Here is a 26,953-nt window from a genome sequence, read left to right as displayed (position 1 = left end):
TTCTCACGACATCCCTGATCCAGCCTTGTGTTGAAGAGTGGCAAACGTATTGTGTTGTAATAGTTTGCATAAAGAACTGAACAATGGTTTGAATAGAGAGACTGTCTCCCCTTCCCCTAAAAAACTCTGTTATTAACATTACCTTCATTTGCTTCTATTGGTCTTCAACGAGAGTTTGTTCTGAAATCACTGGTGTGGTGTGTAATGTACAGATCTGCAGCAGGTAGCCTAGCGGTTAGAGCGATAGGCCAGTAACAGAAAGGTTGTTAGTTCGAATACCTGAGCTGACAAGGTGAAAAATCTGTCGATGTGCCCTTCAGGGCAAGGCACTTAACCCTAATTTGCTCCAAGGGCGCCATACAACTATGGGTGACCCTGTAAAACAACACATTTCACTGCACCTACTGTGTGTAAGTGACAATAAAAACTGTATTCTATTTTCTTTAACAGTTTCTCACAGCAGGGAAATAATCCTGCAGTAACAGGAAATGTGAATTATTATGTGGATTATAATTAATGGATATTTCTGTAGGGGTTGATACATTTTTCGTAAGGGAAAATGAAGTCTGACATTTTACAGTGGAAATTACAAACTTGAAAAGCCTTTTAAAACTTGAATACACAAGTTTAATTTTCTGCGACAAATGGAACACCTGCATGTCCTGTTAGTGTTAGAGCAAACACAAGCCAACAATAACTCAGAGGTGATACCTGACCTAGCTTTGTCCAGGTCCCCTCCCCCTCCAGCTATTACCATCCCTCTCAACACAGACACACACAACCCCCTGCTGTGGCAGCAAGTGAAGCAAAATAACTCATTCTGCCACACAATCACTCCTCTGCCTCACTCTGAGTATTCCTATTTTTTCCTCTCTCTCTCCCTCTCCTCCTCTCTGTATTCCTACCATTGTTGCAATTCTACCAAAACAAGGGGCAGTGGTGGTGAATTGAGTGACCTTTTCCATTGTTGCGTGTTGTTAAACTGTGTGGTCTGTGTGGAGCCGGTGAGGGCCATGCATCACATAGGATAGGGCTTGGCTGTTTGGAAGACATATCAGGTTGGAACTGGCCCCACTTTGGTTTGTTTGTATGGAAATTCTCTATCAGCTCATTTGCAGTTGAGTGGTACAACAAATCCACTTTGTACCATTGAAAATGGGCTGTGGTAATACAACAAATCCACTTTGTACCATTGAAAATGGGCTGTGGTAATATGTTGTGTAGCTATTCTCACCTGGTGCCTCGTATTTGATGTTGGCTAAAGAATTAATAACACCAAAAAAGCTTTCACTATATTTACTGTACAAAATTGTTATTTTTTTATAATTTTCACAAAATACATTTAGAAAGCTCCATTTTAAATAAAATTAAATTGAAATATTTAAGAGACAGTTTAGACGTTTCATCTCAAAAGCATTTCTCAGACGTAGATCCTGTATATGTGTCCACGTTCTATGTACACATTTCTGAAAAACAACGCAGAACTCAAAAAAGCATGACAGACGACGCTAGAAAACCCCACCCATGGTCTTCAATTATAAATAAGGACTGCTCGATTAATCCGCAGTCACCCATGGTCTTCAATTATAAATAAGGACTGCTCGATTAATCCGCAGTCACCCATGGTCTTCAATTATAAATAAGGACTGCTCGATTAATCCGCAGTCACCCATGGTCTTCAATTATAAATAAGGACTGCTCGATTAATCCGCAGTCACCCATGGTCTTCAATTATAAATAAGGACTGCTCGATTAGTCCGCAGTCAAACATACTCTAGGTCACTGTAATAGAACATCAAATGTTTACAAAATGATGCAACACAAGACTAATATCTTCAACAACAAAAACATTGTGTAATAGATGAAATACAAAGGCTTTGGTCTGTTTTACAATCAACAATGATTCAATCTGATATGTACTTGTAAACAACTGCCAAACACTTATGTTTCAAACTTTGTCAAGCATGTTTAATCATAATTATAGGAATGAAATATTTCTAGTTGCACAAAATGATTTGACAATAGAACACTATAATACAACTATACCTAAGAGACTAATTGTACCTGACCTAAAGAAATGTATTTTTATGATGCATGAAAATGTGTAGAAAACATTTATAGAATATTCTTGGGGGGATAAAAATGTAAATGTATTTTATTGTAGAAATCTTTTGATTTCTAGGGAAGACATACTTACAATTCGACATGAACAACTTGGATTATATCGAGACAGTCTACCATTTAGCGATTCACCTGTTTTACTCCACAGCTCCTCTGCATTTATAGCTCTTCACTTGGACCGAGAATCAGTCCATCCACCACAGCAGAAGTCCATGAACAAGTCTTGAACCTAGAATCAATCCATCCACCACAGCAGAAGTCCATGAACAAGTCTTGAACCTAGAATCAATCCATCCACCACAGCAGAAGTCCATGAACAAGTCTTGAACCTAGAATCAATCCATCCACCACAGCAGAAGTCCATGAACAAGTCTTGAACCTAGAATCAATCCATCCACCACAGCAGAAGTCCATGAACAAGTCTTGAATGTCCCACTGCCCTTGCAAACTGTTAGTGGTAGTTGTCTGTACAATTCATGTGATAATGTGGTTGTCTGTGACCACAGTTAAATACCCAGGCCTATACAGTTTATGTGATATTGCAGGAGTCAAAGGCCCAAGGCTGAGGTGGGTGGATTGACTGGAGGTCCTCCTCTGCTGACGTCCATTTTGAAGGAGTATGACCAATAAATAGGTTTAATAAACACACTGAGTCTATTCCCCACAGCTCTCCTCTCGGGTGATATGCAACCGTTTCGCATGAGTCCACAGACCATGCAAAGTCTGGTAGAAAGTCTCGATGTTAGCAGATAAAAAAATAGTCATGGCAGAAATCTCTTGGGTTCTCCTTTACCCCAAATACAAACACAAGACCAACATGGTTTTCTAGCAGTCCATCTATCAGTAGTTGATCTGGGGTTTCGTCATAACATACACACGGCCATATACAAACACAAGAGACAGACAGAAAAAAAGAAACAATTACTTGGAAAGTGAGAAGGAAAAAATGAAGTTTTTGTTCCATGAAAATGTTAAACACCGGGCACTTTACAGAGGTCCACGTTTTGTCTTCTTCTTCCCCCTCTCTTCCCATCGTTGTTCTCCCCAGTCCTCATATGTGCCAGGAGCTACAGAACAACACACTGTCCCAGTGGAAACAACCCCACCCTGTAGTCCTAGGGCACTCCCAGAGTCTCTCTCTCCTCCACTTCTCTCCATGTGTGTGTGAGCTCCCAGCGGAGGGCGGTGGGTGAGAGGTTACAGGGTGAAGTAGCTCTTCTCTCTATTGTAGTCTTGACCAGTACTGAGACATGTCAGGCTCGCCGCCTGGGACTTGGACAGGGACAGACACTCCAGGAGAGATGAGTCCTGAGGAGAGAGGGAAGAGAGACACATATCAATCCAAATGACCCAGTGTCTCTGTACTGTACTGTGTTTGGTACAGAGAGCTTGAGTTCAGTCCAAATGGCCCAGTGTCTCTGTACTGTACTGTGTTTGGTACAGAAAGCTTGAGTTCAGTCCAAATGGCCCAGTGTCTCTGTACTGTACTGTGTTTGGTACAGAGAGCTTGAGTTCAGTCCAAATGGCCCAGTGTCTCTGTACTGTACTGTGTTTGGTACAGAGAGCTTGAGTTCAGTCCAAATGGCCCAGTGTCTCTGTACTGTACTGTGTTTGGTACAGAGAGCTTGAGTTCAGTCCAAATGGCCCAGTGTCTCTGTACTGTACTGTGTTTGGTACAGAGAGCTTGAGTTCAGTCCAAATGGCCCAGTGTCTCTGTACTGTACTGTGTTTGGTACAGAGAGCTTGAGTTCAGTCCAAATGGCCCAGTGTCTCTGTACTGTACTGTGTTTGGTACAGAGAGCTTGAGTTCAACATTTCTTTAGCCTGAGAAATTACCATCATGTTGAGAGACTAACCATTACACAAAATAGGACATTGAGAGGTAAGTGCCGTAGCACATAGCATGCATCTGAGTTGAGGAATGCTTTAGCACAGAGCGCACAGCCATAGAGTATAGGTCATTAGAAAGCTTAAAGGTCCAATGCAGTCGTTTTTTATCTCAATATCAAATCATTTTCTGTGCAACAATTAAGTACATTACTGTGATTGTTTTCAATTACAATGTTCAAAAAGAAACAAAAATAGCAATTTCTCAAGCAATAATCCTTCTAGGACTGTCTGGGACTGAAAACTAGCTGTTATTGGCAGAGAGGTTTGGAACTGTCTTTCTTATTGGTCTATTAACTAATGGTGATGTCACCAGGCAGGCCAAAACTCCATCCCACCAAAACAGGCTGAAATTTCAGGCGGCCTTTTCAAACAGTTTTTACATGAAAAGGACATCATAATTTTCCCAATTTCACAGTATTATTCCAACATAGTGTGGAAATATATATAAAACACAGTAAATCACATTTTTGACTGCACTGGGCCTTTAAGCACAGAGGACTTGGCCTTTGAGTATTCAGCGATAAGAAGTTTAGCACACAGAACAGTAGCTTTATGAATCACATTGTTTAACACTTCAGGACATCAGTAATAAGTTAGCTAGATTGATTGAGGCCTCGCAGAGAGTACAACAGAAAATTCATCAAATGAATTAACGATTTAGCTTAGAGGAAATGTGTCAATGGTCCATTAACCCTTCATGACTATGACCAGTATATATGGCCCTCCACAGCAACGTAATGGGTTGGAACTAAAACCTCCGGCTAGAAGGGTTCAAATGACATTATGACGTTGAGCTGGGATGGAATGGGGTGCGGTGCGTTCATGCACTAAGACTAGAATGTCAGGAGAGAGAAAATGGTGTGTAACGTAGAGGTACAGTATGTGTCTGTAGTCTGATCAAAGAGAAAAAAGAAAATGGCGGATTATGGCGAAAATGTAGAGCATGAATTAAGAAAGAGAATGTGTGTATGGCTATGCAGCCTCCCCTATTTAAAGGTTCGGTGGCAGATGGTTAGTTAGCTAAGAGACTACACGTGATTTGTTCATTTTCGCTAATGGCCAAACGTGTTTCGGAAACAATGGACTTTCTGCCTACCTGTTGAGGTGGTACCAGAAGTGGTCATTGATTGGCTGTTCATATGTGCCTGCATATGAGGGGGCGTATATGTGTCGTAGCTCCGCCCATTCACAGACGGACTGGTAGGCAGCATGCAGGAATAGGTCTGGCTGGGCTATAGATAGGGAGAGAATAACGTTTATATATTAGCTTAGCCAACTATATACCCTGTTCAGCTCAGCAGTCAGTCCTTACAGCAATGCCCAGCTAGGGATGCAGGCTATTATATTCCTTTAGGCATTTACAAATGTTTATGACTACAGTTTGATTTCTCCTCAACCTCTTATTAGGATTATAAGAGAACATAATCATTGTACCTACGAAGGTTGATTACAACTAGCTTGGCGATAATGGTATTTATTGGCTTTTGAAAAACAATTGTAACTGTACTATTTGCACATTTCAGATGAGAACACAACCTAGACATTTGTTGACACAGTTAACGCAGACAGAACAGGGTCAGGGTAAGTTAGTACCTGGTTGTCCACTTACTTGCATAGGCAGGTTGTTGGCCATGGTGAAGCTGGGCATGGGAGGCAGTGCGCTGTACGTGTTGGTGAGGGACGTGTCAGGTCTGCCCAACATAGACCCAGATGTGAAGGACACTGAGGAAGAAGGGGAAAATGTTTGGTTGAAATCTGTTGCAGTTCATACATTCAGTGATGGCAGATAGAGAGCATAGTGTGAGTAAAGCCACGCCCTCGTTGAAGGGTAGCTCAGGGGATTTAGTTTTTCACTGCTTCCGTGCATGATTAACCAATTAGCCTATATCAGCAAAAATGATTTAATCAACTGTCATTTAAAGCATATGATGAGTTATTATTCAACTCAACTTTATATCAAAGAAAAATATCCCTTATACTTATGTTAGTCTTTAATTAAGTTGTCTGACATTGAAATGAGTGGTGGGCCTACTGGATGGAATGTTATATGAGTGCGTCCTTACCCGGTGTGGTGGGCTGAGGCATGGGCTGGTAGACGCTGGTGCTGAAGCTGCTACTGATGGGGATGTGACTGGAGGAGTTGCTGGCCTGACGACGCTGGTTCCTCAGCTTCTCCTCCCGCCTCCACTTCGCTCTTCTGTTTGAGAACCACACCTGCACAACACGTCAATCATACATTAGAACGCGTATGTAGGCTATTCATGGATTCTTGTGTGTCTTTTTCAGACCAAGCAGCAAAATGTTAATGGAATGCAGTGCAATGCATATTTCAAAATGTGTCCACTCACCTGTATTCTTGCTTCAGGCAGATCTATTTTCGCTGCCAGTCTTTCCCTCGCGAAAACGTCAGGATAATGAGTCCTTTCAAATTCTGGAATACGATATGAAAACGTATCTTTAGTATAGGCTATGAAATATACTGTTGTTATTGAATTATGTGTAAGCTAATGAGGTGAATGTTGCTATTCGTTCAATTCGACGTTACATTAAAATATGAATATCTTGTAAATTCAAGTTCACCTTTTTCCAGTGCTTCAATCTGCTCTTGGGTGAACGACGTGCGGTTTCTCTGTAGTTTTCTCTTTAGCTGGAGTCGCATCTGCGTCTCGTCAGAATCCTCCCCATTGGAACTGATGGAGTTGGTGTTCTCTCCCGCACCGTCCTGTGGCTGGCAGCCGTCTGGAAATAAATCAATAAACAAATATGAACTGGCCTGCCTACTACATCTCCAAAAGCATGTGTTAATATATTGTTTATTTCATTTTATAGTTCTGAAAGTAAACTGCAAAAAAGAACATGTCATCCTCGCAATAGCCCATAGGGAATTCATTTCTATAGTTCTATTACATTTATATATGTTCCCGTTGAAAGTAACCTGTTAGAAGAATAACGAAAAGCTGTCATTGTTGGCCTAGTTGGCATAACACCGACAGAGGATGGACATTGAATGATGACGGATGAATGATCTAGCTAACATATTGATCTCTGCTTGTTTTCAGACACATCAATAGCCATAAAAGACCGACTAGTTATTTGTAAAATATTGTGGGAAAAAGACCATTGCTCAGCAATGCTGCGTGAACTTAGATCCTTTATCACCTCTCAACAATGGCACATGTGCTCAAAGGGTTAAGAGAAATGTGACTAGATGTGGCGAACTCCTTTCAGGCCCAAACGCTCTCCCCCTTTTAGGAGCGTTGCGATGCCTCAATGGCCGTCCCCATATGGGCTTTCGTATAGCCATTGAGGTGACCACCAACACTTGAATAGAAGGGGGTGCTTTTCACAATGAAACAATGCCGTTCGGGGTAAGGGAAACCATTAAACTCTGTGCACACAGCGAGAGGTAGCTACAGCGAACTCTTCGTGGGCAGAATATCACCAGAGAGAAATGGAGCAGCTCAATCGGACGAGGCGACAAAAGGATTCTCTCTGTGCTTTGGTGAACTATTGTGCGCACGAGGATCCCGGTCAACAGAGCTTTGAGTTCAGTGTGTTAACCCTTATCCACTAGCATCATTAATCACGTCCCACGGCCAGCAAAACGCCAGTCAAAATGTCTATCTTAAATTGGAAAGAAATGAGTGAGGAGAGAGCATGCAACCCCCTGTACAAGCTGAATAGGGCCCATCTATTCACGGCTCCTGGTTGTCCGTGGTAGGCCTAGATGGGCTTCTGTTCTGGGGACAGGCATATTGACTAATACCTGTCTTGGTTTTGCACATCATTATCCCTTCGAGAAGTTCATATGATATGAAGCAATTAAGGGCTGCTTTTGGAGAATGTCGCTTTGTATGTGTGTAACGCTATTTGACCAGTCGTTTCGTGAGGTGCACCTGCATACAGAACATTTTCAGAGTTTACCAATTTAGCTTGTGTAGTCTCGGACATGACAGTACTTACATTGGAGTCACGACAGGCCACTCTTCTCTAACATATCCATAGGCCTATTTAAACAAATGTATGGGATCGAATGTTTTCCGCTAGTCTGGGTACCAGTCTTTGTAGCTATCATTCCTCTCTTTCCACTCCAGTCATGCTAAACATCTATGGCATACGACACGGAGTACACGGAGTGGAATGTTACCAAAGCAGACTGGTACCCAGGCTAGTTTCCCCTGGGAGATTCCATAAAACATTTGTTGTAATATTATTTGCATAACAAAAGTTTAAATACGCACAAAATGACCATGACATTGCATGTTATGTAAGCTAATTCACCACAAGGCACCTGTCATATTTTAGGTTTAGGCCGATAACAATGTGGTATCCTAGACTAAATAGCCCATGAATTAGACATACTACCACAGACATCTAGCAAGTGCTAAATAATAGCACATAATGATAATTGCCTGGATTTGTTTTCGGTTGACATTAATGTGTTAATAGGATTATGACTATTAAAATGTCTCTTTTTAAAATGTCTTAATCGTTTTGAAATAAATTAACATTTTTTTCTTCATATAGCCTGTGTCCGTCCACTCAGCGCTTTGTCTTTCTTCTCGAAGGATAATCCACAAAAAATAGTGAATGCGCGGCCTATTATCCCTCCGCCAGACCCACTGACGCTAGGCTTGGGATGTGTTTTCTTTTAAAAAAGCGCTGGGAAATAAAACTCATTCTTTGGTATCACTGTGTATCGGGCAGTGGGGCGGAAAAACAGCCGAAAGAGATAGCGGCACCTTTCAGTCATAAGAGACTGGATCAGAAACACTTAAGAAACCGATTCAACTGAAAGAGAAAGTGAGAGGTCTAAATTCTACAGACGGGATTTAGTGCCATATGAGAACGAAATGAGAGAAAGAGAAGAAATAATGAATTGCCAAAGAGTTTTATTCCGCCTCTGTAGATAGAGTTGTCTCCTTTCAAGCCCTGGCAGACTCCTTGTAACCATTATTTTAGCCGCTGTTGCGTAGCTGTTGTTTGACAGGGACCATATTCGTTCTCCTCGGAGACCTGCCCTTGCCGTATGGTTTAGACCTTATGGGCCTCCTGAAATGAACTCCTGGAAACAATTCCCAATTCAATTGGATGTAAATGCCCATGTCACTTCATTTTCAATCGAAGAAACTGAAAAGCAATATTGCCTAAAAATTGCCAAAGTGCCTAAAACATTGCAGTAAAAGCCTTATAAAAATGTATTATTATTATTAGGCCTATTGTTATTATTATTAATAATATTGTTAATAATATTGTTATTATTAATACCCTACTATTATTAGTATCAATAATGACATTAAATCAAACAGAGTGTGAACATAGTGAGTAACTATGTCTAGTTCTGGAAGTAAGCCAATAGTTTATTGTACATTATAAAAAATAAAAATAAAATAAACATAAAAAAGATAGGTTAGGGCCACATAAGACTAAATCAAAAGGCGTTTATGTTCAAAGCAAATGAAATTCTGTGCAGAAACATATCTTGATGCTTATCGAATGATAACACTGTTTCTCATACCCTGCCCTGAGCAGGTGCAATGACTTTATCTTCTTTCAGACTCTATATTTCACAATACTCGATTAGAGCACAAAAAACAACTCGAACATGAACATTTATCTTTGTAACATGAATGTTTTCATGGCTAATCGCGCCGCCTGTCATCCCGTGTCCAGTAGTCTCCTGTGGAACATTTCTCCATCAGTCTCCCTCAACTAGACACTCCTGCATGTCAACATAACGAGAGACGAAGCTCTCTCTAATGACCAATTACACATAGCAGTCCCGTTCCCATAACCAATCGTTGCGTGTGAAGGAAAACATTCCTTTGTACTGATATCCCGCACACTGATCCTCCGGCTGTTTTTCCCTGCCAGTAGAGGAGGGAAATGCGGTTTGTTGGATGGACACCTCCGCTGAAAGGCCAGGCTCTGTCACGCACTTCCCCATCGGAGACAGTGTGGGCATTGAGACTGCTGATTAATTGGCCGTTCACTAATCGACTACTCTATGATTCATTTGGAATCTTGTCCACCAAAGGCATCAAAGCATGTTGACAATACCTGCTTGATATGCTGACCAATCATGAACGACATCCAATCATACTAAATGATTGATGTGTTATAAGCAAATCCCCAAAACCCCTGAAAACTGTGTCTTGGGCTCCCGAGTGGCGCAGCGGTCTAAGGTACTGCATCTCAGTGCTAGAGGCGTCACTACAGACACCCTGGTTCGAATCCAGCCTGTATCACAACCGGCCGTGATTGGGAGTCCCATAGGGCGGCGCACAATTGGCCCAGCGTCGTCCGGGTTTGGCCTGTGTAGGCCATCACTGTAAATAAGAATTTGTTCTTCACTGACTTGCCTAGTTAAATAAATGTTAAATACAAAAAATAATAATAATTGAAGATGTTTATTGATAACGTATTTGTAATGGTGACTTAGCTTAAGGTTTACCTACAAATTTACACTACTCACTAATCAGTTACTATTCATCTAGCCAGAATCCATGCGTAAAGTGACCGTTTAGTCACGTATGAAAGCAGCGAACATATACTGTGGGCCAGGCAGGGTATAGACCTAACATTTGCAGTATAACATTACATCCATTGTTCTTATGACAATAAAAACGTGTGTGATATTAATGTTTACATAGACCCTTAGGTCATTTCAACAATTTGGTTTATAAAAACCCTAATACTCCTTCTTCCAAAAGTCAAACGGAATGCATTGACAAATAATGGACTAGTCTATAGACCTACATTCGGATAATGGTGAAATAATTATATGATTTCACGACTACCGCAAATGTAATTATATCTATAGGCTTCTTCATTGTCAAATGATTAGTGACTGAGGTTCACCTTGGTTGGGCTGCCCTGGCACTGAAGTTCCGGGGTACCAGCCGGGCCGTGTCCCCCAAGTTCCTGTCTGACCGTTGAGCATTCTCAGCTTGTCATACATGCCATCTGCGCCCATCTGTTGCTTCTCGCTAGCCAGGTTGCGGAGGACTCTGTTTATTGATGACACCTGAAAGACAAGCAAAACGGAGCGGTTTGATTAGCGCCAGCCATGATTGAAAAATGCGCGCCGCCGCCGGTATAGTGTGTAGGCATGCGAGCACTGTGAGCGTGCAAACCTTAATGTCTATGGTGTACACATATACACATGCACGCACGCACGCGCACACATACGTCACATCCTGACAAGTGAGCTGGAAGTAAATATGTAAACAGAGCATTTCCAAATAATATTTAAGAAAATACATTTTAATAACTAGCCAAACATTGAAAATATGCCTGTTATAAACATTAACAAATGTCAATTGTATTTTTTACATGTAAGCCCTATGTGGTGCAAAATGATCTAATAACGAATCAAATATAAATAATTAAATGTATGAATGTCTCTACAAGTTAACTCATGCTAACCATTTGTTGGAAATACGTAATGCATATCTTTCACATATAACGCAGTGCATGATCTCATGACTAAATGGTTGGCTGATAATCATGCACTGCTTTCCGTTTCTGAGAAATCATTTCAGGTGGTAAAAAAAATCATGCTCATAACTTACACTCACTGCACTTACACTGGGTATATTGTCGTTGGTGCAGACCCCCTCCGACAACAGTCTGTCGCGGATCTCCCAGGCGAAAATAGACGGGCACTCCCGCTTGTACTGCGCTATCTTCCCCACCACCTCTGGAGTGGCTACCCTTGGCTTGCTGCCTCCGATCGCTCTCGGTCTGATGGAGCCAGTCTCATAGTATCTGCCAAGGATCTTACTCACGCACCCGTTGGACACCTGGATAGAAAACAATAGACACAATTCACATACATTATTTAAGACTAGTTGCGAAATTATGAAGATTACGTCAAACAATAATAAGCTTACGTTTTCATTTTCCAGCACTTGGACTTTTGAGTCATCATGGGTCTATAAACAAAAAAATATGCCTTAAATGGTATAGGATAACAGAGTGTGCACTTTCTAAAATGCAACTATTCTTAGGGGGGAAAGTGGTGGCCTACCTACGATATGTTACCCTTAATGTTATTTGAATAGGATATAGATTATAATGAGAAGCAATTAGGCTTTGTCTGGCCTTCTTACAGCCAACAATTGTCGAAAAACGTTTTTAAATCAATAAAAAGGAATAAGGAAAAGGAAAAGTTCCACCATGCATGATCTTCTTATATTTAAAATCCCATTGTTTCGTTTTATTTTGTGGTAGCTTAAAAAAACCAAAACACTGAAAGCTAGGGTTTCCTGCACCAGACAGAAAGAATGTTCTGGTCACCTGCAGAATCCTGGAGATGTCGCACGGCCGCGCGCCACTATGAGCAAGTTCGACGATTTTCTGCCTGGTGGTGTCCGGTAGCGGTCTACCGTTAACAAACACACCGCCCAGCTGGTTCACACCGCTGTGACCTGAACAGAGACAAAGGGGAGCCCAATTATAGGCTACAGTTGCAATGTAACAACAAGGTTATGATCACAACAATATGTTCTATAACAAAATAGCAGTGAATCAGGTCATGCTTTTCCTTTCAGATGGTTAGCTTTCAGAGCAAAGGTGAAACATGAACGTTGAAGGGAGGCATTCATCTGGAACAAAACGCCACATTTAGAATGAAGGAAATGCTGATAGTCTAGTAGTACAATTATCACCTAAATGAAAATCTAATAGTTATTTATTGTTCCATTGTTATCAGCACTCTAGACAATGGTCACTGTAATGCAATAGCCATGAATCAACACGCACGGCAAGTGTCGACAGCATCCAATGATCTGGACCCAAACATCCCCATCCAGCTGAGATGAAATCAGCTATTCAAAGGTGAAATCAGCAATTTAAAGGTGAATTCAGTCATACGCGAGTTGTCCAGCATTATTTCGCCAAATGAGCAAGCCAACCACAAATTCAGCGTCTTCAAATCCCCAAACTTCGAAATGAAATCCCCCAATCCTCCTCACCGCTATTCTAATGTGCTATTACGCACAAGCACACCAATTTACCTTCAACACAAGCACACCAATGTACCTTCAACACAAACACACCAATGTACCTTCAACACAAGCACACCAATGTACCTTCAACACAAGCACACCAATGTACCTTCAACACAAACACACCAATGTACCTTCAACACAAGCACACCAATGTACCTTCAACACAAGCACACCAAAACACCACCCATTTAGGTATCCTCAAATATAACAAACCTCAATAAATGTTATCCAAATATAAGTATTTTAAAACACTTAATTAAGAGGTAGGTTGTAGTCGATAAGCAGGTTGAGTAACGCATGGAAAGAGCCAGCAAACCTGAAGCCAAATGGGACGGATGCCTCCCCGGAGTGCCTTACTGTGCTCCAGATCTCCGCTGCCTTCTCTTGCGCTGCCGCCTGCTACATTGACTCCGGGAGCAGAGGCTCCTTAGCAATAAATAAGCTCCAAATATAGAAGAGGGGGGAAATGTGATGAGGCTGGCTGACATTTGTCTTTAAAATAAAGCTAGCTGCACGTCAAGTTTGAGCTTAATTTCTGGAAATAGGCGGAAGTCGCCTCGGATCACGCATGGGAAGGCTAATTGAAAAGATCAGTTGGAGCACTTGTGGCAGGCATGTCACTTTATGACACAGCTCTGCTTTTGAAAAACGCATCGTCACGACAAATAGTAGCACGATAAAACGACCCTTTCTGTCTGGATTTGGATATCACTCAGACAAAATTGGACGCTACTCGTTTACCCTTCGAGGGAAGCTTCGTTTTAAGGTGACCAGAGGCGACGCGCGGGCACAACAACGAGGGCGCGCTTGGATTCTCAACATATTAAATCTGACATCTCGGTTTTTTTCTCTTGTTTGTATTTGGCAACAAATCCTCTCAGCCACTACAATCCTGTTGTGTGCAATCAGTGGGCGATCTGCTTGGGAATACGTTGTATGTGCGCTATAAATAGGAACAATACGCATTACGCACGTTTTGTGCCAATTAAAAGCCATGTTTTGAGTGAAAATAAATCTGTTTAACATAATTAAACACTGCTCTTAGGCCACTATGTGTAATGATCCTTATCCGACGTGGACCTGATTAATAGTAAATCCATTATCATCCCTCTGGCTCTTTGGTAATTCCAGGATTAAGTGGAATTAATAGACGCCTTACTCTCAAATAGGCCTGTCCGTGCTAAGCAGCGGTTCGCTGTGGGTTTACATGGCTGCAGCGTCACCTCAACACATTTAGAACCATCATATACATCCACAGGATCGATATAGCCGTCAGATAAGGATATCACATACCATTTCAACTCTCCAAAGGTTAAGTCTTAATCATGTGCCCAATTCCCCACGGCGAGCAGCGTCGATCTCGCCCGCTGGCGCTGATTATGCGCCTTGTATTCTATTACTAGTCGACTAATAGGAAAACATATGGTGTCAATTTGGACGCTCCCCTCCATATACACCCAGGAGTTGTTAGCACAAAAGCCACCGAAGCCGCGGAGACCTTTAAACAACACATAGAGCCGGCCCCAGTGATATCTCCTCGGCCATTCTCACCAGAAATCACAAGCCAAGCCAGGGGAGCATCCCATTAACATCAATTTGGGGCAATGCAGGAGCAGAGGGGGCTGTACATAGCTTTAACGACGCCTCGTTTAAAACATAATCTCAATAAAGGAGAACTGGCAAGCAAACATCATCTGTGATTAAGCCATTTGTCAGCGCATAGAGCACTGGGTAATGCCAAGGTGGCCTATATGACGCATAATGGGCTTCCCATGTTGTTCAAAATAATATCCAATAGACTATGTATTTAGACGTTTAAAAACCTATGATACAAAATAAATAGTATTCAAGCCATTTGTTCTGCATGTTGTCATTTTCCCTTATAGGGAACAATATCATATTCCCTACTTGCATTGCAAATATAATCTACACACTATAGGCCTACAACAAGGTAACAATATGCCCTACACGTGATCTAGCTATAGGTACATTGAATTCAGACAGATTAAAATGTGACTATATAGGCACGTGTTACAGCACATGCACGTCATCAAGGTGAGGAGAATAGCAGAGAGGAAATGATTCCACACACCTTCATCACAGATGTCATAGACCTCTAGTCCAGCAGCAAGACAAGAGAGAAAATAACGTTACTTTTCATCCTTTATGGTTTAGTTCATTTCGCCAGTCATTATGTCAGCAACTCATATGGACCATTATGATAAACAATCCAGCCAAATAATAACACACTACAGACTAGAAAGCAATATAGGCAACACACAGTCACTTTTCCTTTATGGCGCCATGCAAGACAATATCATGTTTTCTCATGTTGTTGTTTTGCCGTGAGTTTAGGTCAATATGTACTGTTGTACTCTGTTGTTATTGTAATGTAGGAATCTCCATTCTAACTCCGGCTCTGTTCACGAGGAGACTAGTCTACATTAGACATGATCAATATTCCTCCTTTTTCACGCAATGTCCTTCTTTCCCTTCCCATTCTCCGCCCCAGCTAATAGTGTACGCAGCCTGGCAGTCAGCTCTAAAGCTAATGCAGACGGCTGTGCAATTATTTAATACCAACTCAAGCGGAAAGAAAAATCTCCCCCTTCAACCCAACCCCCTCTACTCTCTCTCTCTCTCTCTCTCTCTCTCTCTCTCTCTCTCTCTCTCTCTCTCTCTCTCTCTCTCTCTCTCTCTTTCTCTTTCTCTCTCTGTGCACACAGCAGAAAACTAAAACAATCTGTGCAGAATAATGGAGGATATATAATTAGACTATAACTGTCAATGTTCAATAACTCTGCGGTCTGGAAGGGGCCATATAACATGCATTACATATAAACACAAGGACACGGTAAATTAACAACATCAAGAGCCACACAGAATTTTAAATATTAAAACAAAAAACAAATCATAAACTGTGGAATAAAAGAATACAAATAAAGCTAATATGCTAAGGAGTATGTTAAGGGTACGTTATGTTAAGGGACCATAAAGACAGAAGGGTAGTTGTGGCTGCATGCATTCATATCTCCACTTGCGGTTAGTATCAAAGTTTTAAAACAAAAATATGCAAATTCACTTACTGTTCTGCATCATCGAGGCTACGCCAGACTCCCACGTGGCTTGGCTGTGGTATTCTATGCGTCATAAGGAAATGACAATGATAACAATGTTAGTATCAGCATAATTATAATGTAATGGCTATTCAAAGTTAAGAATTACAATTCACAAATGTTCTCTCTTTTAAAAAATATATATATTTCGTATTTTTTCTCTTTTAGTTACTTCGAATTCCAAGGCAATTAGGGTGGATACTTTGGTGCAATACAATCATAATGTTGCTCTGTAATTATAAATTCCACATAGCCATAATCCATGTGAATTGGCACATCCCCATTGTATATATATATTTTAGCATTAAACTTGCCTGGAAACAGAGTTGACTGTCGGCTTAAAACAATTTAGCCAATCTTAATGTCTCCCTAGGACAAAGCAAAACAGTATATTAGTACAGCCCTAGCGAAGACTGTGTTACATTTGACAAGTAAAGCCTACTAAAAATTATTATTCAATTAGAATTGTAATTAATAAATAGGCTACTGTCGATTTGGCGTGTTATTCATATGAGAACATTTATATTTCTGTATCTTTTTATTTATTTTGGGCGGCCTGAAGTTCGAAGAAACGGGCACTTTAATAGGCCTAATTGAAGATGGTAAAATAAATAAATTAGGCCTAATTGAAGATGGTAAAATAAATAAATTAGGCCTAATTGAAGATGGTAAAATAAATAAATTAGGCCTAATTGAAGATGGTAAAATAAATAAATTAGGCCTAATTGAAGATGGTAAAATAAATAAATTAGGCCCAATTGAAGATGGTAAAATAAATAAATTAGGCCTAATTGAAGATGGTAAAATAAATAAATTAGGCCTAATTGAAGATGGTTGCTATTCGTTGGCAAAACCATCGCTATTCGTTGGCACGTGCATGGTTTATTGATCACCTGTTTCTGATTCCTTGACATGTTTTTTTTGTTCTACTTGATGGCTTATAAACGAGCCTAAACATAAAGCAACGGCCACAGAGGATGTTCCTAGTTATATAAAAATCTAGACCCTCTCGCCCAATGTGTACAGTGACACACGCTGTCTACCTCGCCTCAATGCTCTGCAAAAGTACAAACCAGGAGGGGGCCGGCATACAAAGCCTGCCGGAGTCCCAACAATGCACCCCTTTCTACCACCATACCCAAACCCGGGGCCGCACAACTCGGCCTCCACAACTAGCAACACATCTTCCCACTAAACGTACCAACAACTCCAGAATACAAAGACCCGAAGGCATCCACCCCCTCCGGGACCATACACACAACACCTTCTCACTGGCACAGCGGATGACCGTGACCTCGGGTCCCCGTAGCCCAATGTGGGATTTGTTTGTTACGTTTTGGGAAATGTAAAAGTAATTTCTTGTTCTAAATATCTGGAGGTAATGGTGTAGCTGGTGACGGTTGTTAGGCGGTAGTAAAAGATACAACAGCTCAGTGGGGAGCTCAATCAGAAAAGACAAACGCAATAAAGAACCTTTTGAAATGGACGGTTAAAAAGGGGGCCGGTGGAGGAATAGTCTGAACCCTGTTGTGGGCATGTGTGTACTACACCCGAACCGATTTGGAAACATGAATTGTCTTGAGAAGTGAGACTTACAAGTACCTACTTTCTGGAGAAAGTAACCTATTGCAAAAACAAGGTGTTTCCAATGCCATTTTGCAATTTATCAGAACACTGTTAACAGTAACAATTGTTGTGTTGCAAACGGAGGAATACTTTTTGGTGAGGAAATGTATCCGATATTTTTTTCACGTCAGTCCTGTTCTTAGAAGTAGGCTGAAAACAATGCATTTTATTTTTACAATGCAAATGCACTCAACTCATTCATTTAGATTCCTCCACATTCATTCCAATATTTAAACTGCGTAAAAGTACAAACCCACCAATGCAAAAATACATCTCTCGACAATACACACAACAACCCCGGAAGTGGCGAATGGTAAAATAATCCTCAATTCCTCTCTGCCTTGAAAACAATATTTCTGCTAAATATTTGGAGAACTGCGATTCAGCAGTGTCCCACTCCCAGCATGTCTGTATAGACACCGTCGGCCTGGTTAATCATTTAGTTAGGCTCGGAAACTCTGCGGTTGTTGCTGAGGTTAACAAGGGTCTAATCTGAATTTCTTTTCCTTTAGTAGTACCTAATCCGTAACAACAATCAACAACAATCGTCTTAATTAAACATGCTTATTCAGGCCGCTGGATCCTGAGGTCACAACATTCACATGCAGAAATACATTACGATCTCAAACAATGGCTCCGTAGGAAGTTGTGAGCACTATGCATTTACATGCACTAAGCATCTTAGTGTTATCTTTAATGTAATACTGGGTTATTAGCCCGTTTTTGTAAGGGGAAGTAGGCCTATGTTAATTTAACGACACAAATGAAACCATAACATTTATGATTAGGCTATTAGTGAAATATAGGCCTAACTTTCAGCTACTTTCGTTTGACAGTTTTATTTATTTAGAATCAGTGAACGTGACGCTATCTTAAACATTTTTGAGTTGTGCAGATATACATTCTATGTTGACAAAAACATAAATATGACAATATTATAATAGGCTATGTATTTAGCCTTTTAGTATGAATGCTTTGTTTTATTGTATTATAATTATAAAACGTTTTGAAGTATGTTAGTACGCTTAAATACCTGTAGTGATAATTGTAACTATTTCTGCACAAACCTTCTCTTTCTTAGAAGAAAAGTTAAATTTGAAGTATATTTTCTTTGCTATGCAAACTAGAGGAAAAATAAATAGGCCCACCGTGTACTTGGAGCATTTTAGAGAAGGCGCTTGGGTGACTCCGCTGTCTATGAATCAAACTGACACCATTCCTCAACGGGTCATTGCTCCCCATTCTCCACAATGATCACTGTCTCGGCCTAACGTGACTTTTTACTCTTTGCTGTCATAAATAAGCATTAAGCTATCCGTAAACACCAACACAACCGATCATTAAAGAGCACATAAAATAAACAGGAAAGCCAGCCCGAATGCCGCTTCAATTCGCACTGTACAACTCCAGAGTAGGAGTAGAATACAAGAAGCCTAGTAGGGGCTACACTTTCTACACAAAGTCCAACCTATAGCCTAGCGATACTAGTCTGCAGCCTGGGAGATGCATATTGCGCAATAATAATAATATATTCGTTTTCAATTATTGATTGTTCCGCATTAAATCGAACCTATTTTAAGTTATGTATGTTTGCAGGGTTGCAGACTGGGTTGAAATGCACAGACAATCTTTTACTGGGAAGATATCCACTCTCACCTTTTTGAGGCATCCTGCGTCGCTGTCAAAAGTCCTTGTCAAATAGTTCTCCGCGCCACAGAAAGAGAACAAATGCAGGGCAGTCTATTGTGGTGGTTTTTCAGTAAGAGGAAACAATAGTTTTCCGGTGATCTTCAGCGGAGACGGAAGGGATATCCCTGCGAAGGAGACAGAGATTGACAGTGAACTCAGATGTCAGGACCGCGCAGTGAGCGAGAATGTGCGCTCGTGTGAGTGAGCGAGATAGCGAATGAGAGAGTGGGGCAGAGAAGGAGAGAGGGAGAAGGGGAGGGAGGGAAAGAACTGCAGAAGAAGAGGGGTTGGAGGCTAAAAGAGAACACACCTATGCTGATTGGTGATGGTACAAGTGTATTACTGTATGCGTTTCTGGTCTGCTGTGCTCTGTGCGTTGCCTCGACTTCTGTCATCGTCGGCCCCTACGGAAACACTTCCCCCTCCACCAAAGCGGGAAATGGGGCCGAGCGAGAGAGAAGAGAGACCCGTCTCCCCAACCCACTAATCAGCAGACACATGCAAATACCCCTCTTTCTCTCTCTCTCTCTCTCTCGCTCTCTTTCCCTCGCTATCTGAATATTGCCTGTCCTACTATGCAAAGAAACTGGATTGCCTCGGAGATCCCATTGGAGAGAATGCAAAGGCCTGGTGGGTCTCAGCAGAGGCCGAGTTGGTTCCGTGGTGGTGGGAATCTCAGGCATGTTTTACAGCTAAACCTGAGTGCACGACGCGGGGAAAACGGAGGATGTGGACGTATTTTGAAGCAGTCAGCTCCATGAATTGAACATTCTTTCCACGGAGCTGATTTCAAATCGTTCTTGCGTTATCGAGCGTGGGCTGTGCCTATTTCCGTGGGAAATTTGCCTACAGATAAATGTTTTCTTTTGTTTTAGACGTATTGCTATCGTGCAGCCTCTATTATTTTCCGTACTCATTTTTCCAACGCAATCTTGGAACAAACTTCATATTTACTTTGGGTCTGCATGAAAACAAATAGTTTCTGAGTTTCTGTAAACAGCTCTGTATGGCTGTTTGCAATGGTTGTGAAGTGTCTCCCTGGAGTGCATAGTGAGTTGGCCCTTGGTGATCAGGGCCACTACTAATGACAAATGAGCTGAGGAGGGCTCCCCATTGACAGCTGTGGCTTTTAAAGGGGAAACTGTTTACTTTGTGTATTAAGTACACTTGTAAATTACCACTAATGTCGCCTACTCGCTGAAACAAACGCAAACTTTCCCCACGTGCCTGTGTTGACTGTTTGGTATCACCTTCTGACTGCTCAGCCAGTCATGGACATTGTAAACACACCGACACACACACGGTATTGTCCGCCATGCGTAAAGGGCCCCTGCTTTTAGGCAAGCTCTGCTGCTTGTTATGGACGCATTTGCAAGGCAAGGCGACGTCACTCCTATGACCTGGCTGCAAATAACACGCGTAAATAAAGTGAAGCATATGACTGGTCAGCAATGACCACACGCTCCCTAACTGCGCCGGTTTAATTATCGGCCATTACGACACACCTCAGCGCATCCGAAAGCAACCCCTCGGAGCCCGTATTGAAGCTTACACTCGTAGCTTGCGAAGCACCAGTCTCAGTGCTGGGAGTCCCCGTCGCTTATTCCAAAGGACCAGGGCCGGTGGAGGAGGGGATGCGAGCTGTTTGGATGTGTGGAGCCAACCCAAAGCAAAATTGGGGTACAAAAAAGGGGAGATGGAGAGACGGAGGAGGAGAGGGGGATGGGATGGGGCTCTTTTTTGGAGAGTGCAGAGCATGAAATGAAGTAATGGAGGGAGGCCTACACTTGACTTCCTTTGACGTGAAAAAGTCAGAGCTCATCAATAAACTACCTCGGAGGTGAAAGAGGGCTCCCTGACAACCATCACATTCCTAACTACGGGTTCAATGAGGAGACAAACGACGCTGCCTGGGGGGGGGGGGGGGGGGGGGTGAATGGGGCCCTCAGTGGGCGCGCGAGATAATGAGCCGCGAGGACCAGCACAAACTGTCACCCAGAGTCCTGCGGTGAGGAACAAGAACAACACTTCGGCCAGAACTTTCTCCCCAAACAAGCTGTAAACTAACCCACCATTTTGTTCCATTTCTCCTCCACTGTGTTTAGTCACTGAAGCTGGTGGCCTATTCGACTAGATTATTGCTTTTGTTTCTAGTGTTTGACTTTGTTTTGGGATCGTGTGTTTGTGTGTTTGTACATGAAGATTAGTCCTGATGGTATAATGAGTATCTTGTTCAGGGAAACTTTATTCTGATAATAGAGGAATTGGCAGATGATGATAAACCTAAAAGTGCTTGTGCAGCTAGTAAGGTGAGCAGAACAGTTTTATACTACAGCCACATGCATGACATGCCAGCACACATGTTTACATAAATCTTTGTTGCAAGAAATGACAGTGTGGAAACTGTGCAGAATGCAAAAAAATTCAACTATATTGGTCAGATTCTCCACATTCACCACATTCACCAGATTCGCCAAACTTTTCACCTGCTACTTTCAGAATAGAGTGAAAATGTAGTTCTTACAGCAGGTGCACACTTAGAACCCAAATGCATGACAACATTGTTAGGCCTATTTAATTACAATATTTGTTTTGATTTAATGAATGCACCTTTGCAAAATCCTACACACACAATCGTGATTCGTGTTGTTGAAAGTGTAGCCTAATTTTTGTTTTTCAACGAATCATAAAAAATAAAAATAAAACATAATCAAATGTTTTAACCGACTATGAATTATGTTTGTATTTGCATTTAAATATGCTTGGGCTAATCTAACTTTCAAAAGTGAATAACATCACATTTCTGCTAATTTACAGGCAAAATATAGGCCTCTACGAAGGACACTGCTAGTAGTGACGTATATGTAACCACACCACATTGTCATTCTAATTGAATAGCCATCCCCTTGTAAGCAGTCTGCAGCTAACGAAAATTCACTACTAACCCGCTTCAGTGAAAGACAGAATCCCTGATGAGTGTGTCGAGTTGTTTTCTCTGCAGACAATAGCCTATACGTCCAATAGATTATTGATTTATTTGGGAAAGTAAATCCGCTCCGAGTGCTATATGCGTTATCTCCATTCTTCTACTCACGAAACGTTTAGTTTTTCTTGACTCACTTGAAGTTCCAGATCAAATATAGCAATAAATAATAATTCCTTTTGAACGATCATGCTCGTTGAAGTGCAAATATATATATTTCTCTGTTTAAGGGGAAGCTTCTTCAGGGTAAGTGTGAAAATGTAGTAAAACGAGTAACTGTATACAGACTAGCAATTAGCCCAATTCGGATTAGCAGCAATGGACCTGAAAAGAAATCCTAATCTTGTCGCTATTTTCCCCTGAGGCAAAGTGGTCTTTGAGGCCCCTCTAAAAACTTTGGAGACAAAAAATCATAGGAGGGAGGAGGGGTGAACACGGCTGACGTCATGCGAGAGAGAGAGAGAGAGAGAGAGAGAGAGAGAGAGAGAGAGAGAGAGAGAGAGAGAGAGAGAGAGAGAGAGAGAGAGAGAGAGAGAGAGAGAGAGAGAGAGAGAGAGAGAGAGAGAGAGAGAGAGAGAGAGAGAGAGAGAGAGAGAGAGAGAGAGAGAGAGAGAGAGAGGAGAGAGAGAGAGAGAGAGAGAGAGAGAGAGAGAGAGAGAGAGAGAGAGAGAGAGAGAGAGAGCGAGAGAAGGAGGTCTATTAGAAAACATCAACAAAGCGGAGTGGGGCGCGCTGGCCTCCATTGATTTATCGAGATTTGAGGGACATGGGGACCGTTGAGCCATTGTGACCGACAGAGAGAGCTTTATCATCTCAATAGTTCTCTAATTGTAGAGCAGGCAGGAGGACGAGTCTTCCATGAGAGGGAGGGAGCTGTCATCATTCAGCGACTCCACATTCTCTGTGATTTTGCAGGACACTGACCCTTCCTTCTGTAGGCCGATTACAGTACAAAGTCTGGGCCAAGCAGACAAAATTGCATGAGCGTAGAATAAATGGAAAATTAATGCATTTGCCAATTGTTTCATATTTTTTCGTAAGGTAATAACTATCCTTTGTGGTTTGATTAGAAAAATATACTAATAGGGATATGAATGAATATATGAATTATTTTATAGTTACTGCCTAATGACATTAAAATATAGCCTACATTGGCATTTACATTTGCACTGAATTACTCCAATATTATTGGAGATAACATTATTTAGATTAGGCTATATATTGTTGTAACCTACTTAGCCTATCTATAATAATGTGGTGTTGTTACAATAATAATAATAATTATTTGTGTTAAGATTATTTAACATCGTTGTGTTTTATTTCATAGAAAATTCGACAAAACGAAATGTCTTCGAAGACACTCCACCAAATGAGATTTTAAAACGTATAATTCATTATAAAAGAGCGTTTGCAAGTTAACAAACGTATTTGGCCTACACACCATTCAGTTTTAAACCAACAACCATTTTACTAACTCCAGGCTGCTTCGGGTTTCTGCATGGCTCAAAGATATTCACAAATGTATATTTTGTGACATATTGTGCCGTGGAGCTCGTGCCGTCGGGAATGCAGCCGTCTTTTACTGTCAGGGCATAACTCGACCTCTTCGCACGTCACACTAACCAGCTGAATTCTGCAAACAAATACAATACATTTTAGGATCAACCTAAAGTTTGTTGTTGAATAATGGTTTGCTCTCATCCCAAAACAATTATCTTACAAGCTGAGGGAACTGAAATGGACGTTATGGGCTCTGGGCTACAAGGGAAATTATGTCAACACGACATACAGTAAGCCTATGCGTAAAACGCATTTTATAAGCATTTCGCTGGACCCGCGATAACGTCTGCGTATGGGACCAATAAACCTTGATTTAAAATTGATTTTGCTCTATTAATATAATATGATAACTTCTTATAGAGATTTAGGAGTTATTGTGTTAGTGAAAATACCAGCCGTAGGCCTGAAGATGCTGAAAGTGTACTCAACATTACAATGGCTTTCTCTACGTAAAGTTAGCTATAGACTTGAACTCATCACTTCAACTTGTATAACAAACTTTCACTGAGTGAGGCATTTAAGTGAAAAGTCCCACAAGGTGAATTCGTAATCTCAGTTGTCTAATTTGACTGACGTCAGGCAGGGAATGTGGCGTGAGGACGCTAGAAGGCTGGAGTGTGGATGAACGGTGAAGCCCTCTCCTGGCAGAAGACGCCCTGCTCGGACGTGATGGTGTCACAGCGCTCCTCGGCGGCCTGGCAGATGGAGAAACGCGGTCACCAATAACAACTAACACGACAGGTTGGCCTGGGTGCGCAAGGCTCGGTACTCCACTTATTAACGACCAGCTCGAACAAAATGGACCGTGGATCACACTGTAATTGCATGTTATAAAATGCACAGGAGCAGGCCTATAACTTGGGTTGAAGACGAGAACATGTCTGATATACTGAAAACTCTATTTCAGTTAACGATCTAAAGCTTAGGGTACCTCATTTTCAATCTACGGTGAACAATTTTAAAGCTACATTATCGTTTTATTTGCCTTAATTATTCTTCAAACGTTTCAATTCAAATTGGGTAACTTTCAAATAACTTACTTGAGCTAAAAGTAAGCATATAAGGTAGACTATAACGTAGACTCATGATAATCAGGCTAAAATGTGTGTAGGTTTGTTAGGCTATTTGGTTATTGAAGAAATATGCACAATTACCATTTGGATGGTTTATATCAGTCATACTAAACTGTTGGAATTACAATGCGTCAAGCGCAGTGTAAATAATATAACATGTCAATATCGATGCCCAGCTCCGTGCGCGTTAAAGCTTATAACCAGACTTGTGTAAGCGCGTCTTACTTTCTACCTCAGTGAAGATCGCTAATTACACGCTACCCGAGTCATCAACTCCTGCGCTACGATACTTGCAAAAGCACAGTCGCATGACCCATCAAAAGACCATGCACAACAGTGTTTACACTGCCTCCAGTAACACTGAGATGATCCACGTGAAACTATCTAGGCTGAAACTCAGCCTTCTGTATAGCCACACGGGTCCATCAAATACCTTCATAAACATCAGATGCATTCTAAACTTTGTAAGCTTTGGCAACAACAAAAAAGCACACCACTGATGTTACCATCCCGGATGCGCACAGTATAGACAGAATACACAGCATAGCCAACGAAATCCTTTTTTATATTTTGACTATCCGAAGCGAAGAAAAAACTCCGATATGCACAACACTTAAAACATGCAGTAGGGTGATAAGTAAATCCGATTGAAATGTGAGATGTATAAATCACCTAATGCGTAGAAAGTCAGCTGATGTAGGTTGTAGAGGACGCAGACCTGTGACCGATATCCTGCTGATACCAGCACTCGCTCCTTCACCCTCCAAATGGTCACTGGAACAAATCAAGATAAAGTTATGGGTCCAGATTACATTCGGATCCGCCGCGGAGTTGAAATGTCAATGAGAGTGAAAAAAGACTGCCTCGCTTACCACCAACTTTCCCTTAGCATCAGCTTCAACTTGGCAGTGATTGGCTAGAGCGACGGTCCGACGTCACCTTCCGAGGCATGGAATGGGGGAAGTTCTATATGGAGCACTTGCACCCGCCACAATTCAATCAACCCACCATCTTTATTGTCTTTAACTTTGACTGAAAGACAGGGTCGATTTCTTTTATTTTAAATCTCTTTGCAACTTGATTATAGGTTATTGGATGGAATCTGAACATTAGGCTATGTAAAAAAGTTTCAGAAAATTATTTGACAGGTTAAAATGGGAACATATGTGCACAATAGAAGTAGGCTAATTAAGAATGTGGACTTTTATATTTACTAGTGCACCATTTACTAATGGACACATTATGTCATTTATGGGCAAATGGAATGGCAGCTTTCATGGGTCAGATGACCGCATGCCTATGAAGGCATCAGCTTTTCTCTATTACACACTCTTATTACACACACACGTAACACAACAAATCTACATCTAAAATCGATGGTTTATTCATATTATTATAAGGCCGTACTTGCTAAAAGCTGACTTGCAGTACACCGCACAAAGGCCTACAAGTAAACAAAAACAAGTCCTCATGGAGTTGGTGATCACGGAGTTGAAGGATTGTTGGTGATCACGGAGTTGAAGGATTCTTGGTGATCACGGAGTTGAAGGATTCTTGGTGATCACGGAGTTGAAGGATATTGAATTGCACTGAGGGCGGAGGAAGCATCGATGGTATTATGGAGGAGGGTCATGCATTAAATTACATGATTATCTGTTGGAAAATCATGTCCCGTCGAAGTGGAAATATTTCCCCTTTTTAAATAAATATTGAAAGTATTGATATTTCACAAACATGGTTAATGTGTAAAATCGATATATTATTTTATTAACACAGTAACCTACTTATTGTTCTACAAGGTCAGGGCTTCGTGAAGGTATCACCTCTGTCATGCCTTGAGGTTCAGAGAAGAGGATATACAATAACATTTTGGAATTGTTT

General features: G+C 41.4%; 1 protein-coding gene across 12 annotated transcripts; it reads right to left on the bottom strand.

Annotated features, from left to right (window-relative positions):
- Nucleotides 1-1,834: 1,834 nt before the first annotated feature.
- Nucleotides 1,835-25,935, bottom strand: LOC106596673 (paired box protein Pax-6). 12 transcript variants are annotated; one of them, XM_082969704.1, is made up of 15 exons: nt 25,745-25,934; nt 19,424-19,581; nt 16,456-16,510; nt 16,112-16,165; nt 15,118-15,141; nt 12,313-12,443; nt 11,907-11,948; nt 11,586-11,816; nt 10,873-11,038; nt 6,592-6,750; nt 6,360-6,442; nt 6,075-6,225; nt 5,621-5,733; nt 5,108-5,243; nt 1,835-3,429 (listed from the first exon to the last, which is right to left on the bottom strand). In XM_082969704.1, exons 4-15 carry the CDS (start codon nt 16,122-16,124, stop codon nt 3,344-3,346), a joined length of 1,335 nt encoding a protein of 444 aa, XP_082825830.1. In that variant the 5' UTR covers nt 16,125-16,165; nt 16,456-16,510; nt 19,424-19,581; nt 25,745-25,934; the 3' UTR covers nt 1,835-3,343. The 12 variants fall into 12 exon arrangements, with proteins under 12 accessions (XP_082825830.1, XP_082825832.1, XP_045564412.1 ...); XM_082969706.1 differs by lacking the exon at nt 15,118-15,141; XM_045708456.2 differs by lacking the exon at nt 16,456-16,510.
- Between the last annotated feature and the right edge of the window lie 1,018 nt (nt 25,936-26,953).

The sequence above is a fragment of the Salmo salar genome, chromosome 26, assembly GCF_965601325.2.
Source record: "Salmo salar chromosome 26, fSalSal1, whole genome shotgun sequence".
In the NCBI taxonomy this organism is placed as follows: domain Eukaryota; kingdom Metazoa; phylum Chordata; class Actinopteri; order Salmoniformes; family Salmonidae; genus Salmo; species Salmo salar.
The sequence above is the reverse complement of the archived record's forward strand: the minus strand, read 5'-3'. Positions and strand labels throughout refer to the sequence as shown.